General features: G+C 40.2%; 1 protein-coding gene across 1 annotated transcript in view; it reads right to left on the reverse strand.

Annotated features, from left to right (window-relative positions):
* Nucleotides 1-17,125, reverse strand: part of CC2D1B (coiled-coil and C2 domain containing 1B) — a 37,845-nt gene that overhangs the window by 18,398 nt on the left and 2,322 nt on the right. Inside the window, exons 3-14 of the mRNA XM_059822281.1 lie at nt 15,611-15,752; nt 11,062-11,177; nt 10,124-10,243; nt 8,903-9,040; nt 6,628-6,901; nt 6,082-6,203; nt 5,879-5,954; nt 4,617-4,727; nt 4,168-4,298; nt 3,809-3,881; nt 1,527-1,639; nt 534-726 (exon numbers count right to left, since the gene is read on the reverse strand). Coding sequence (XP_059678264.1) covers nt 534-726; nt 1,527-1,639; nt 3,809-3,881; nt 4,168-4,298; nt 4,617-4,727; nt 5,879-5,954; nt 6,082-6,203; nt 6,628-6,901; nt 8,903-9,040; nt 10,124-10,243; nt 11,062-11,177; nt 15,611-15,752 — 1,609 coding nt within the window. The remainder of the gene's footprint in view (nt 1-533; nt 727-1,526; nt 1,640-3,808; nt 3,882-4,167; nt 4,299-4,616; nt 4,728-5,878; nt 5,955-6,081; nt 6,204-6,627; nt 6,902-8,902; nt 9,041-10,123; nt 10,244-11,061; nt 11,178-15,610; nt 15,753-17,125) is intronic.

The raw sequence follows: 17,125 nt of genomic DNA on the forward strand, positions 1-17,125 counted from the left end.
GTGAGGTGGTGACTGTCCCTTACTATCTGTACAATTAATCTTGTACAGACAACTGTTCAGTGACCTTAGCAACAGGAGGACTAGAGATTGATGAACTACCGCCTACACGCCAGTTTGAGATCCTTGGATGAAGCACTAGGCAGAAATTACTGTTTGATATAGGAAGCTGCTTTAGATCAATGAATAATTCACACTGGCAAGCCGTCCACTTTAATGAGAGTATACGCAGAGTTCAACTGTGAGCAGAGTTAAACATTATGAATCGATACACTTGTTACATCAAAATTAATTAGAAACCCAATCACCCTTATAATTACACATGCTGCTTCTGTGAAATAAAGCTGCATGGCTGGTCTGGATCTGCCCTCCAGCAGACACATATATCGAGACTCCTGTGAGAGGAAATCTATGCCACACATTCACAGGTTCATATCTAAAATATAATGAAAAGAAGTCTTTACTACAGTATTAAACTAAACTAGTGCAAACGACTTGCACATGGATCACTGGGAACAATGATCCCTTCACCTTACCAGCTGGAGGGAGATGATCCATTGACTCTGCCTTGTCCAGGGTGGAGGGTGATGTAGCCTGTTTCACATGCTCAGGAGAGTTCTCCTGCTCAGCTACAGCAGATGGCACTGTAATTGGCTTAACAACTTGAGTCGGCTTTCCAGGCAGCTGAGCAGGCTTCTTGGCAACTGGGGCCTGTGTCAGAGGCTCATTCTAGTATAACAAAAAGAATTTCATACTAAATGCATAAAATCTATTCCAGAGTTGAGGACAGCATCTCAAGCATCAAAAACCACGGTTATCACTATATCAGCCTCCTGGTATCACTTTTGATGGGAGTGTAACATTCCAGACAGCAAATTTTAACTTCTGGAGGTTTATGAGCCATGCCACACCAGTAGGCAGTTGACCTATGCAAGCGTCAAAGCTCCACTATAGAAGGGACAAAAGGAATGTTCAACAAGGCAGTAATTTCAAGAAAAGCAAATGCATGCAGAAAAAACATCATCCAGGAGATTTTTCCATTAAAAGCTACTCCAGTTGAAAGCACAAACATCAGCAACCAAATCCAGAGAGGTAACGCAATCAAACCAAAGTCTAAAGGCTGGTACTGCCTAACAAAAAGAAGTAAGTGTTGAACATCCTGGGAAAGCACAAACATAGGAGCTACTGGGATGCAGGATGAAAGTACAGATTTAAGTACTTTAGAACAATGTAAAGGGGTGGCCAGAATCTGAAGTGTTTGCTTTGAAAATAAAACCCACATACAAGACAGTTATGAAAAAAGCCAAACTCTGGACTCATAGACTCTGTATGTACTTGACTGTACTCATCTCTCTCCCCTACACTATAATGCAAACTGAAATTACTACTGAGATCCTGTACTCTTCAGACTTCTGGGAAATGTATTTCATCTCAGTACCCTTGCTTGACTGGAAATCCAACGGCCTCATCTCTGCATACCACAAGAGACAGCATTTTAACTTATACACATGCTACTAAGAAATACTAACCTCCTCCTCTTCATCATTCTCCTCCATGTCTGCCAGCTTGCTGGCACTTTCCAAAACAGCAGCTATTGTGCTGTCACCATCCGTTGCTGCAACACCAGGAAGAGGGGGAAATCCTGAGGAGGAAAGGAATACACAAGTAAAGAGTTGCATAAGACCTATGTCCTGTCTTCCATATTTCTTCTTTTCTGTAAAGCCATTTCTATCCAAGTATCTATTATATTATATATCTCAGAATTCAGCATAACTAGACTGAGGCCAAGGCCACAAAGCCTTGCTAGATAAAGTCTGAGTGGTGGGCTTAAGATCAGGTCTTTTACAGATATACAGGCTTAAAGGGATGATGCTAAAATGATGCAATAACAGAGCATAGCTTTCTAAGTTGAGCAACTGGCAATCAGCCAAGGAACCTCACAACCTCAAGACTTTGGTAATAAAGATGCCCCCAGAACCAGTAAAGAATTTAGTCTCTCTCCTCTGCACAAAAGGACAGCAGATTGCACAAAAAAACCTGCTGGCTCTTTCCTCTCTCACTGCTGCCTCACCTTAGTTGGTACACAGTTAAGCAGAAACATCAGCACTACCCCATAGAGTAATAAACAATAAACACATTGCTGACATCTGGATAACACACTAAGCCTCTGCTGAAAATCTACTGCAATGCAGAGGTTGCAAAGTGAGGCAGAATCACAGCAGTTAAATGTGAAATATATGAAGAACAATCCTTCCATTATTTTATTATCCTTTTAAGGATAGGAGGAAGGCTTGATGATGAAAGATAAAACTCTCACTTCCACACTACCAGTTCAGTGTCAGCTTCAAATACCAGAGACCTAGAGCCACTACTATAAAACGTCTGTTAGTAAGATTTATCTCATTAATATGTAGCAAGTATTCTTGTTGCCAGTCTTGTAAGAAGTGCCAAGAAATAATGACTAAACTGCTTCTAAACCTAGAGATGGCTGCTACAGGGACAGAACAAGTTTGAGGTACACAGGCAGGCAGAACACAGAATCCTATGCTGCTGCCCCCACATGACATTTGATCCATTACTCAGCAGCATTTCTGTCTCCAAGGAAGTCAAGGCTGGTACTTATCACCACGCAGATGCAATGAAATGCACTGCCAGTCCATTATAATCTCATTACTGGTTCCAGTGACTGCCCAATGGTTGTCTTCAATGTAAATCATATGGCCTCTAAACGATGGCTGAAAAACATGCAGCTAACCTGCGTAAGGAAGTTGAGTTATGCATATTTTCAGAGATGTAAATATGGAGTACCTCACTCTTACAGCAACTGATATTTACCAAGAAACGGATAACGTTCTAGAACAAGGGATGCTAAACTGCTTTTCAGGGACAGCTTAAAAGTAGAGACCCTTCAAAGCAGTACATGACCTGACAGAGCTGGCACTGCCTACATTACTACTACTACTACTGCTACAGTGCTTGCCATTGCCACATTTGACAGTGACAAAAAAGCCACAAGGTCTGTGTCACTTTTCCAACTTAAAAAATCTAGGCACCACTTTGCAGTGCTAAGCGTATCTTTTCAGATGAACACATTAGACACAAGATAAAAGGAATGATGCTTCCTAGTGGAGAAACAGTATCATGCAAACTAGAGGTGGAGCATTCATAGATGAACTTGCCCAAACTTTTACAAACACAGCACTATACATTCTGAAGAAGATAAAAAGGACACAGAGTGCCTCAAGAAGCAAGTCCAGTTTCTGCTTCTGTCACTGTCTCAGTGTGACCACGGGCATGATTTGCTTCGTCCCTGCAGACTACTTTTAACTAGCTATGAGAGCCGCAATACTGATCTGACTTGCGAGGTGTTGCAAGAAGATGATTAATCAAATATAGAGTTCTGAGGCTCCTGCTGGGAATCAATAGAACAGGAAACACCACGCAAATTTTTGCAGTTTCAAAAATCTCCTTCCAGTAAACTCCAGTTGACTCTTTCCTCTAGGAGGGCTGCCACAGAGGACAGATAGGTGACATTTTCAGCACCTGCCCATGGTTAGAGTTGTTTAACTTTTCAAATAGGACCAGTTTCCAAGTTCCGATGCTGTCAGTAGTCAAGAATATTCACCAGCGTGAAAGTTTGGGAGCACATTAATAAGCAGTTTGACAATACCATCAAACAGCAAGGCCAGCCTACTCACTTAGAAAAAGGAGGATTTGTTCCACAGGATGAGGCAGCAACCTCTGTACATCTCCTTCAGAGCCCAGCAGATATAAAAAAGTTGGTATTAGAACATTTTATATTCACACTTACCAGGAGGAACAGGTAGCTCAGAAAAATTAACTTTTCTCCCTGCTTTATGGGCTCTTATGGCATCCTGGTATTGCTGTAATCAAAAGGCACTCAGTAAGACATAAAATGAAGTTGACTGTAGATTAGCAACCATCTGTATTTAACCAGCATAAATACTGCAGAATACAAAGTATTTTGCTATAATATGTGTATTGTCTCTGTTTCTCCTTCCTCCGAATGCTTTACAGCTTCCCCACTGGAGCTCTTTTCAAACAGAAGGACAATACACAAATTATTTCAGCCTTGAAAAAGTCTTCAGCAAGAGAACTAATTCAAATGGCTTTGCTGGATGCAAGTAGCTTGCTACACTTCCGTTTTACCTTGGCTATCCTCTCGTGCATCCTGCCTTTCCGATCATCCCCACTCGCTTTAGCCTGTGCTGCTGCCGACTTGTACTTCTCAAGCCTTTGCTGCAATGCTTCCAACACTGTTTTTGGTTGCTGCAGGGAAGCTTGAAATAAGACAGACACATGATTCAGATTTCAAAACATGAGCTGCCTTCTTCCTCCCTTTCCTTACCTTCCGCAGAGACAAAAACATAATTGCAAAGTCTTATTATGAATACAATTCTTCTAAAGAAAGTTTATTAACTTCTACTTCCATTACTGATCCAGAACAAAAGTACAGATGGGATCAGCAGCAAACAATATTCAGGAACATTAGCTAGGTTTACTCAATCCTGCTGCAGTTCAGTGGAATAGGGCAGACCTTGAAGCACCTTCCAGCACTGCTATTTTTATGTTTTGCTACAGAAATCCAAAAGTCCTACCTGAAGCTTCTTGGATCTGAGGTTCAGGTGTTGTAAGATCCTGGGAACCTCCCACTGGAGCTGGTACCTTTTGCTTGGACGCATCTTGTATGTTTCCTAGGCTTTCAAGATCTGCAAAGCAAGGAAAGCAGGAAGTTTCACAGCGTGTTCCATAAACAAACAGCAAGTCAACCTGTGTTACTCAGAAAACCACCAATTTGATCACATCACCTTCCTGAAAGCTTTTTGGCTTCAAAACAGTATCTGCATGGCTAGATTAAGTCTAAGGTTCCCATTATTCAGAGAAAATGCTTTATAATAGAAAATCTCAAATGCTGATTTAATTTAGGTTAGGGCTGCTTGAGGGAAAAGGAAAAAAAAAAGTAAAACCAGTTCAAGTATTCTAAGAATTCTCTCGCCAAAACATAATTTGGTATCTTGACAGATGGAAAGAGTGAACAACATTGCTAATTGACTAAAATATCCTTGTAACAAAAGATGTGCTGAAAAAGGGAAGTAAGTAATACCATTTATTCAGACACCCAAGCTTCTGGCATTGTATAACAGTGGTTATTTCAGAAAACTACAAAAATATCCACTACAAAAATCTTGCACTTTTTAAGGCAAGATTATATCATGGGTGAAGTTTCTCTCTAATGCCATTTGGTGATCAGTTTATAACTTAAAGGAGTCATAAACCTCATGATTTATTGAAATAAAATAATCTGTCATTTAGTTTCTTAGAATAAAATAATCTACTAAAGTAAGTTGTTTAAAACACTGAGTTGCACAGACCAAATATTGTTGGTGGTGCAACTACATCTATTTAAAAACAAAACAAAACAACACAACTCTCTTACAGGGATCTTTAATACTGGTAACTTGCTTTAAGGTTTAGACTTTACTGCACTGCAATCTGTTTGTTAATGTCTTAATCTGAACGTTATGAACTTCAGTTGAAACACATAACACCATCAAATATTACAGTAAACTAAGAATGTGCCATTACCCTTCTTTCCCTTCCACTTCACATACTGGCTGTTATTATCTGAAGTTATAAAAATAGGAATATTAGACATCAATACTTATTTGAACTTGTAATTCACAGAGAGTAATTTCAATACCTCATTTTTCTTCACTGGTCTTGATTAGAATTTGAATATGCAGTACACCTCAGACCTAAGTGATCTTCAATTGTTCTTACAGTTTTGCAATCAAATTCACAATCATTCCACTACAGCATAGAGAGACTTCTAACAGGGTTTTTGTAAGACGAGCCTTACCCTGAGGAGATGGAGGCATATTCTGGAGGTCTATGGGCTGCCCACTATCCAAAGCTTCCAAGACCACATTAAATTTCTAATACAGAAAAAAACAAACCAAAAGCTTTATTCTAGTATGCCCAAGACTTGCTAGCTGCCACAATGAATATTTGACACTCATTGCATATGGTATGTTTAGCATTCAAGATTTCTCGTGTGCATACCTTGCCTGCCTTCATGTATTCCTTCGCTTTCTCCAGGTCCCCTTGCTGCTTGGCTTTTAGAGCTGCTAATTTATACTCCTTCTGCCTCATAAGTAGTATTGCTCGTGTGCTGTTCTGGAGATCTGTGAGAATGAAACAATGCTGAGATTTACACAGAGCATGCAAGATATGCATCCCTTGCTACGTCCATCTATTCAAACCTGCATTAGTCCTCTTCTGCTTTGAATCACACAGCCTCTTACAATATCAATAGTCAATATCTATCTCAAAACTCTTTAAAGGTTGGAATTCCAAATGTCTTAATATTGAAGAAGAAACTGAGGCACAGGAAAGGTTAAGTGGAAGATACTGATACAGTGCATATAAGAGCTTTATAACAATAACTGATTCCACTGCCAGAAATTCAGCATCCCCCTGACAACTTTATCTGAAACATTCAGCAGGGAAGTTCCAACAAAAGCAGTGCTTTGCTACACAATACAAATATCAAGAAAGATGTAGCACTAAAATAGTCTTGCAGCTGCTTATCCTCTCAGATCATGGTACCTGTTTCCACGATAGGACTAGAAGCAGCATGACCCTGTAGAACCTCTGATTCCAGACGCTGCGCTGCCTCATGAGAGGTCTTCTGCTCATCATCTGCAGCAGACTCAGCTTTATTCTCTGGTAGGACACTGACTGAATCTCCTGAATTCTCTAGCTCCACTCTTATGGCTTGAGGTAAGTGAGAAGAACTCTTTCCTGTGGCAACAGGAGGTGGCATTTCTTCCTCATTGATTTTTTTGCCTTTCTTCACTGCAGCCAGCATGGTTTCCAGTGTCTGGCAGAGATGGAACAGCAAAGCCAATAGGCATTTTCATCAAACATATTATTAGTGTAAAACCATTAAAACACAAATTAATTCCCTTATTCGTGATAGGATGTATTACACACACCACTACAGATTGCTGCACTTCAGCTGCCTATTTTTCTGCAAGGACAACTTCAATGCTAGTGAAAGGTGTCCAGTTATTAGAGCAACACAATGCAAAGGACTTGTTACCCAAACTATATAACTGCAAGTACCTCAACTCCTAGAATTGTTGGATAGCTGATGTGGTCCACTCAGCTTTGTCACAGAAAGTCACCAAGGAAGCCATTTATACCAACGGTAGACACATTTTGTGTCTTTAAAACAAAATTAAAATATGCTACTCTGAAGTGTCACTGCCAATGTGGATTTAGGGAAGGAAGGAGTCTGCATACCTATTTAGTGCAATGAGAAAAGCCATTAAATACTAACAAAGGAAATGGAGCTTCAGCTGGTGACCTACAAGAAGCTCTGACCATCTGTAACGGGGGTTAACTGCTGCTCATTTTTTTTAAAACCCTTCCTCCACCACAAATATTACCTTCCACAGGTTTTTTTTTTTTTTAAATTAAGGTTTAGACAAAAAACCACCATGCACTTTAAGCCAAAAGAAAAGTTTTACTGCTTTCATCTTCCACAGAAACTGAAATGGAAGCACAGAAAGACAACAACATAATCTCATCAGTGCCAGAATCACTGCTATTTTTGGTTATCCATGACATTGTTTGACTTATTAAGCAACAGTGGTAGAGATACTTTGGTCTGACTGCATGCGAGATTGGGGTTCAGACCAGTACAGCAACCCACACACAGCTCTCTCTTCTCCATGTGTGGGATGAGAGACTGGCTGGAAATGGAATTAAATGCTGAGATTAAAGTTCACACTTCCAAGAACTACGTACAAGAGATAACTGTACACCATTTGTTGGCACGTCATTTTGCTAATTAAGGAACTGTGAGCTGTGAAGTGAGATCTAGTCTATTATCCTTAGCTACACTGCTTAGGCACAGGGAAACTCCCTACCTTGAAAAATAAAGGAAGCGGCAAACAGCACACTAAGCTTTGTTATTGGATTAAATAAGCTGGTTTGCCTATCCCTCTTGCTCTCTGAAAGGTCAGGTGGTTTCACGTACATTCCTTTCAGAGCTAGCAGGCAGCGGACACATACAGACATCTCCTTTCTTGTGCATTTTCTCCCCTGGGTTTGGCCTCAGTTGTTCCATTTGTACCCTGAGACACCTGGTATCTAGTGAGACATTACATTCTTCTCTCAGCAGACAGTGCTGAGCTATAAAGCTTTGCTCAACAAGACAGAACTGGCTGCTGTCTGAGGTGATGCAGGAGACCAGATGAAAGCAAACAGGGAAATAAAGGCACTCTGCACAGCGGTAATCACCAAGCACTACCGACTACAAGCACGCCACCTGGCTGAAAAGATGCAAAGCTGAAGAAACTGCTCCTTGCTGCAGTTTTTAATTGCCTTAACGAAAAATCCTGTTCTATTCATTTTCAAGCACAGCCAACACACTCAGGGAAAGGTATCGCCTTCCATTGTCTCACAGAACTGAGTGAAAGGTTAGTATCTGAAGGAAGGCAGGTGTATGTGCTAGGAAAGCTCCTAAAATTTGCTTTAAGGTAACACTGAACAGTCATCACAGGTCAAATCCAGATCTAGATGGGTGGGTTTAACATCAGCATTTACCACAAACCCTGCCTCCAGCTACCACTAGCCCCATTCAACAGAAACAAAGCTGATGCACAAAAGGCATCTGAAGTTACACATTATATGTGTATTTGCTACATCAGATTGGTAGTAAGTAACAAGAAATGTTTTTAAAGTAACTCAAGACGGCATATTAGAATTTCTCTCCCCTTTCAACAAATTCACACATCTCGAAAAACTCTGAACTACACTTTAGAGAACTGACTTTGCCTCCCCCTCATTCACATTCCTGATGAACCCAACTTACCTTAAGGCCTCTTTCGTACCGGCGTATTTTGGCACTCTCACCTGACTCCTTTGCGTTAGAAATTGCTGTTCTATAGTTAGCAACTCTCTTCTCTATTGTCTGCTGCAGCTCACTGGTAACAGCAGGAAGTGAGGTGGTCTCAGAAAAAATAACAAATCAAGAAAACTTATTTCATCCAACTATACGAGTTTTCCCACAGCACTGAAAAACAAATATTCCTCTTCTACACACACTCCTGTTAATCAAGAGCACAAGGATGAAACAGTCTCTAAAACAGAGGAGCACTTGTACTACACTAACGGTCCCTGGATCCACCTCTGGGCTTTCTCTCAAAGGCGTAATAGAGAAGAATGGGTGGAGACATTTAGAAAACTCACAGTCACAGGGTAATTGGAGCCATGTGGTTAGGGAGTAGGTGAAGAGAACAGTGAAGTCTCTCAAACACCACGCAACAGAGGGTGTGGAGAGGTATTTTCACACAAATCTTGACTTTTTCTTATTTTTAAAACATGTTAGTTTACTCCCTTCTGGGCTTCTTCAACCTGGTTTTACTACAAGAGCTCTTTTTCCTCCTCCTACAGCCTGGAATTAGTTCAGTGACAAAAGCAGCCTAAGCAAAGTTATGAGTAGCTACTTAGAAACACTCCACAGCTACAGAGACCTTTCAGAGGGCTGCTGATGTAATTATTGCTGTTACCTCTACAAAAACACTCTCAGACCCATTTATTAATGGGCCCAATGAACAAGGGCACTGGACTCTGTAGCACACTGAATAAAGGATTTGACTTCATGAGGATTGACAAATTAAGCTGAGAAAGCTAATGCTACTGAAAAATATTCCACAAAGATGTCAAAGATGCTGAGTTATAACAAGTCTCAATTTTAGCACACAGCTCAATACTCTGAGGGGGAAGATACAAACTCTGGAAGCCTGAACTGCAGTTTGCATGCTCATATGTATAATGAGGGACAAAACATGCTTGATTCCAACTGTTTACCTCCTCAATTCTATGCTAACATTAAAAATTATCCTCCGAACAAAGCAAAAAATTCACTTATATCAATACAGCATTGGTTTCCACAGAAGAGACAGCAGTAGGGTAGTTTTTCCTTCCTTGGAGGACAAGAAGACCTCTCTAGATCCTTGTTTGTGACCCTTGTATAAGCTGTATGACAACAGTGATTCAGCAAAACTGGCAGGAACATGAAGCTCTTTCCTACCTGTGGTTGCAGGTCAGGTTGCTCATTTTCTGATTCAGCTGTGGATGGCTCCATTGCTATCGTTTCATCCTCACAGCCTCCTGTCTCACCTTCCACCCCCAGAACTTCTTGCAATTCTGCCTAAAGTAAAAGTAAATGCCAACAAAACGCTTTTCCTCAAAATTTTCTATTTCCTCAAAATTTTCTATTTCCTCAAAAGACAAAATAAAATTGAGTCTCAAGCGCCAAAACCTTTGGATGAACCTTGAACCCAAACAGAGAGTCTAAACATCTTACATACAGGTCTTTTTTTTTTTTTTTAATTTCATTTTTTACTTTTAAATGAAGCTGGTTCCACTTGTATTCACAACAGGAAGCCAGATACCATTCAAAAGCCACCTTGCAGCTCCAGGATCACCACACAAATTTGTAGTTAGAGATCTGAAGCTGGAGAATTTCAGAGAAGTACTTTGACAAAGATCATTCAAACCCAAATGTGAAGTCTCTGAAAAGCATCTATTAACAATGGCAGTCAAAAACACTGCTTAACACTCCTTCCCTAAACCCTGCCAACTAGATCACTCACTGAAATGACAAAAAATTTCTTGGGAGATATTCTCTCAGGCCAAGCACTACTTGAAGCAGTAGCAAAATAGTGACAGACATCACTTTAAGGAGAATGTCCCTTGCTGTATTTCACCAGCTGACATGGAATGGAATTCCCGCTGTTCCCCTCACTTCTCTAAGACCCTTGCATACAAGAATGCTAGTTAGGAAACTCTCTTACTCTGGTGTGCAGGGGGCTGGATCCTGCAAAGCCTTATATCTAATGGAATGCTTTTGCAGTATTTTAGCTTCTCACCACAAAGTTAACAGACATTTTTGCTAAATGCAGTTCTGCTTAAAAAAAAAAAACCAACAGACATACTAAAACTTTCTGCTAACAAAGTTATGCATACCAACAGGTCTGTATCTTTCTCCAGGTCTTCATCATCTGCTTCTTCCTCCTCATCTTCATTCAGCTCCTTCATACACTCTGCAGCCATCTTTTCAATATGATCCATGGGCAGAGGAGCTGTAAAAAGAAACCGCAAGGAGCCATAAACCCTAAGTAACAGTTAGTGCAGTCACCGGATATAAATTCTAAAGGAGTTGCTACCAGCTGAAAGAGAGCAGTGACTTCCCCTCTGGCTTCCCCTTTGTCAGATAGTGTCATAGGTAAATGAGGGTATATTCATGGATAAAGGGCAAAGACTGTGGAAGTGAACACCCAGGAGAAAAGCAATACTAGTGTTTATGAGAGTGACAGTGAAGGCAGGCAATAAGACAAGGAAAATGACTGCATCCAATAACCTAGCTCAGAAATTAGATCTCAGGGAGAAATAATGTTTGTTTACTAATAGAAGGAGCCTGAATGGCAAAACCATATGCACTCTGATAGACTAGCAGGTATGGTGGGACTCAACAGTGCTCAGAAAGCATGGCCACAAAAGAGAAAGATGCTGTGGTAGGTTTGCACAGTAATGACATTTGAGACTGGGTAAGAAAGACAGGTAGGACTGGATGAAACAACTGCTTCAGGGAAAAATCACTAGAAGTCACCTCAAGCTCCTAGGCTGATTTAAGGTACAGGTAAGTACTTCTATGATATTATTTACAAAAACAACAGTAACAAAAACTTTGTCATTATGGAAGACTTCAATTTTCTAAGGAAAAATTGGAGAATACCAATATTCTCAGATGTTACGTCAAAACTGTATTACTCAGTAAAGATAAAAATCAACAGTGGCACAAGAGAAAATGAATATAAACTGTTGATGAATAAATCTGATTAGAACTTTCTATCCATGAAAGGGAATTCCTGGAGCAGCCTCTGTCCCCAGTAGGAATAAACAACTGAACTAGTTTTAAGCTGATGCTAGATACTTAATGAAAGGTATTTATAACATGATTGTACATATTAACAAGGCCTGGACTCAGCATCCTTGTCAGGTCTTTCTGTTCTGTGTCCTTTGTCTCATGTCAGTCTACCCTAATAAAATGTAATTCACTCCTGGTGTAGCCCCTGACTGACAGAATAAATTCTGACTCCATATGGAACAGAAGTCCCTAAGTGCCAACAAACTATTTCTTTTATCCAGTTCTATCCCTTTTCTTCTTTTCCTCATGTTGAACTAATTTGAATTAAAAGTACTCTCATTCCCAAAGATCTGCACGTATGGATATAGCCAAGTTAGCCCAACAGTTAAATGCATGAGATGCGAACGCTTGCATTAAACATCCTAGCACACCTGCCAGTAAAACTTCCGTTCACATCTTCTTTCAAAGCCAAAAATATGTTACTGTGTGTATTACAACAGTACACGCAGCCATAAATCAGAACAAACTTCAAGGCATTTACCATAAGTAGTACTGAGCTCAAAGAGTTCCCAATTAAACTACAACTAACTAAATCACTGGAGTTTTGTATAGGGTCTACATTATGCTTGAGACTCTAACAGCTGATCCGTTTTCTCAATCTACAGCCTTAAGCACAAGAATGTCTCTTTCTCTCCATCTCATGTTAAACTAGGTACGTATTTATCCTTTGAATCTGATGATGCACATTAACATAAATTTTAGAGACATACTGAACAACACAAGCCTTAAGCCAAACTACTGGCTGTTAACATCACAAGCGAGGAGGCACAGCAAACTACCCATATGTTTGAAGACAGCAAGAAAAGAAGACAAGAAAATCTTTCTACCTTGAGAAACTACTTGTTTTATACATCAAACACCACTGCAAAGTCACACTTGGCATACGAAAATCGAATGCTCCAAATAAAGGCATCATACTTGTCCTGAGCCCAAGAGCAGCAGCAGAACACTGGCACAGAGAACTGCTAAGCAAATCAGAAAAAGTCCTGTTTCTTCTGCCTCTCTAACTACACTTTCGGATTTTCTGCATTGCTGTCTCATGCCCATGAGATTTTCCCTTTACCAAATCTATCTTGGCTACTTTGTCTGGCAATTTCTCTTCAAGCTTCTGGTCTTCACCCTGAAAACTCTATTTAATTCCTCCTTGCCGAGTTCCCATCTCTACTTCACACTGTGCCAACCACATCTTCCTTAACTATCAACTTCCTCCACGCACTCTCAAAGGTGAAGTTATTTGCACACAAATACCAACTGTCCATGGAAATGCCTCTGATACTTCCCTATGCAGACATATGACTGTGACTCACCAGCGTCAGTAAATGTTGAATAAAATATAGATCTTCAGGACAGAGTTTTACAGTCAATTTAAACGGATCTAAAACAGATCCCATCCTTCCCCCGCATTTGCTGAATCAGCTGAAAATTAACCCAGATACAAAGCTGTTTCTGATCAAATAATCTAATTTACCGTATCAGTGCTTCAGTACCTGTATCAAACATGTTGCTTACATATTTGACCCTTAGCAAAACTCTGCGACTAGGATAGTAGACCATATCCAAAGGCAACCGGCTATACTTCAAGGATCACAGTGTTCCTTACGTGAAGCCCCACTAGAGGCAAAAAAGCCAACCAAGCCTCCTCAGATGGTTGGTTCAGTTCTAATCCAGTATGGCAAGTTGAGGCTACAATTTCAAACATCCAAGTGGCTGACCAACTGGCATTTATCAGTCACAGATAACAGAGATCTCTGTACTTAAGATGTTGCAACAGTACAGCTTTTGCTGCCTGCATCTTCAAGCTAGAGAGAGAGATCACTTCCCCCCCTCCCCGTCAGAGCTCTAGAATGTAAATCCAGGAGTGAATTATTGCACCTTGGGCTCAGCCAAGAACCAAGCACTAGTATGTATTGTACTGGGTCCCTTTTTTCTGTCCTTCTCCAGACAGGATCTGTTTCTCCCCTATCCTTACTGTACCCTCCCCTCCTTTCCAGGCGCTGGCCTGCATGCTGCCCCCACCATGTACCAATCACTACACTGTACCAGGTCTCATGAGTCCCCAGTGCCAGCTGTCCAGTTGTTCATCTTCCACGAGCTTCTAATCTACATACTCCCAATTCTACCAGAAAAACAGAAGAGCTGTAAATGATTCATGTTTTATGAGCCATAACACATAGCTTTAGAAGGCATAGTAAATGTTAATTTTGCACTGTCTGAAGTTTCATTTCCCTCTTATGAATAAAAGGACTGAAAAAACACATTAAGTGGCACGATCAGGGCCAGAAGAAAGTCAGCACTTGAAAAGCTGACAACAATTCAAGAGCTCCTGACACACAGATTCATCCTCAAAACACTATCCTGCATGTTTTAACCATGAGTAACCTATGTCCAATGGCAGAAGTTCTGCTATTGTGCTTATTAGCACAATTATGCTTCTTAACTTTAAGGGTTTACTACAATCTTGAAATCTGGAGAGTAGAAATTATTTAGAATTTAGTTTTAGACACAAACACCTCTGTCCCTCATCAATTACAGTGTTTAGACAGTCACTTTTTCTAAATATTTTAAAATTCTTCATTTCCCTGCTGATCTGTGTGAAGTCCCTTCAAACATTACAGGCAAATTACTGCAGAGCTGCAAATAAGGCTGTAGTTGCACTAACCCTTCTTTCCAGCATCTGGTCACACACCTGTAGCAAGGGTAGGTCCCATTCTCCTTGTCCCATCTCAACCACTTGCTGCCACCCCTCCCTTGCAGCCACAGCAGCATTCAAATACGCAGGTAACAAGACAGATCAAGGAACTGATTCAGCTGAAAATCTAGCACAACAGAAGTTTATTTTTATAGATCGGTTTCCTGAACTAGCTCACCCTGCAGCTCCGTAAGTATATATACCAGCTTAGAGGTAAAGCATGCTCACTAGGGACTGCCCCTCTCAGCAGCAGCCTTGATTTAGAGTAGATTACAGCAATCCTGTAAAACACTGCATAGCTGCATGCAAACACTATCAGACAAAATTAACAGATGCTTAAAACATTAAGAAAAGTAAGAATCCATTCAAATAGACACTCTAACCTCCTGCATAACACAAACTACAGGATTCTCCCAGTAATTCCATGAGTTCCCGCATTTCCCTCTTATAAGGGTATTCAGTTTTGGTTACATAGTCCAACTAACTAAAAACATAATGCTCATTCAGTAAATTCAGTCTTTGAACAAAAACAGAAGAGCAACCAAACAACAAACAACCCACCGTCCTCCGGAAACACAATTTCCAGTTTGAATTCATCTAGCACCTACTACACCTTTTTATCATTTCATATGCTAAACAAGTATGTCTTAATTTAGTCATTAAATTGGCTAGCCATCATATATCTTTTTCCTATATCTACCAGAGCATAGACAAAAAAACCCTGACCCTTTTTGGAGTAAAAACTTACACCTTTCAAAGTAAAAAAAAAAAGAGTAGCTGCAATTTCAGCTTCTATCAGTGATGAAAAAACATTTTAGATAAATCAGTGATTTGTAAATAGGTACCTTTAATAAATTATTCAGGTTGTCAGTAAATAAAATCCAGATACTTTAACTTACTTTTCCCTTTTGGTTTTGATTTCCCTTCTTTCATCTTTGCTCCTGTGATGGCAGCAAGCTCTGCTTCTAGGTCCCCGTCATCCCCACCTTCCTCTGCACCCAGAAGCATCTCTTCAGGATTGAAATCTACAAACAGCCCCAGCTGGAGCCAAAGGAAAATTAAAAAAAAAAAAATACCGCAGTTAAAACAGAGATGACACTCAAAAACATCACACCGCATGGATTATTTAAGCATTTTCATGCATTCTGGATTCTGTTCATTTTTTTAAAAGCCCACTATCACACCACTTCTATTACCAAAACAGTGTATACCAGGCACCTGTAACTGACATAAGGTACATAAATCTTAATAAGCCACAAATACTCCCTCTAAAACTCCATATAATCAACGATTTCTTAAAGTCAAGCCTATCTAAAAGTCTGACATAACAAGGTAAAATAAAATTATGTCTGTTATACTAAGCCTCATGAAGCAGGTATCATCAGGGAAGTTCAGGGCAGTTCCTGTAAGAGCTAAACTACAAAATATTCAATCATCATTCACACAATACAGGTCTGACACGTGTACACTGCAGAGGTTTAACCCTTATCTCTCAGAAGAAGCTATATTTACAGATACAGAACTGTTCTGTACTTCTTGTTACCTCAGTTGGTAAATCATAAACACACGGAAAGCGCATGCACGCACAGAGAAGCATAGCCATTACAAATCCAGCAATGCCTACGTTACACTGGAGAAAACAATCAACTGTCTGGAACAGCTCATCAGCTAAGCGACAGCATCTCAGGGAGTATTATTAATAACAGTAATCACAATTTGACAAAGTAGTGGGGGTTATCACTGAATTGTTGTAAAACATGCCAAAGGACGTAAGTATCAGAGAAATCTCCGACGTCTTAGTCTAAAAGATGTTCTCCTAAGGCACCATTTTATCACAATTTTTATATTGCTAGTTAAAATACTAACTGCCCCGGAAATAACAACATATTTTATGTGAAGTACGCTAAGCTTTTTTATAAACGTGAATTAACTGAATTAGATTCATCCTATGAGGTAGGTGGAGCAGCTTTCCTCAAACTTTTTCAAAGCACAAGTCCCTGTTGGCACATTGGTCTTCCTGCAGCCAAGTAGGCAGCAGTTCAGCTTCTCTCAAGCAAAGGAATAAAAATCAGTTGTCATTATTAGAAGGGTTAACAATCTCCTCCTGCCTCGGGAGGATCTGAAGTGCTGCCAGAAGCTGACGCTGCCTGTCAGTTTATCAACTAGTGTGAACCAGTAATAACAATTTTTTTTTTAACCCTATAGGAACTGAGGTGCGGGTAGCTACTGCCTTGAAATGTTTTCTGGCCTCTTTGAACCCTTTTCTAATCCCAAAGGAGAATGTGAAAAATAGCTGAGAAACACCACCCCAAGGACCAGGAACCGTATTCAAAACCAGCAGCTATTTACTAGCCCCGATCCTGCCCTTGATATTCTATAAGGCACCAGGCAGATCAGTTAGCCACCATCTGCCT

The sequence above is a fragment of the Gavia stellata genome, chromosome 10 (genome assembly GCF_030936135.1).
Source record: "Gavia stellata isolate bGavSte3 chromosome 10, bGavSte3.hap2, whole genome shotgun sequence".
Taxonomy (NCBI): Eukaryota; Metazoa; Chordata; class Aves; order Gaviiformes; family Gaviidae; genus Gavia; species Gavia stellata.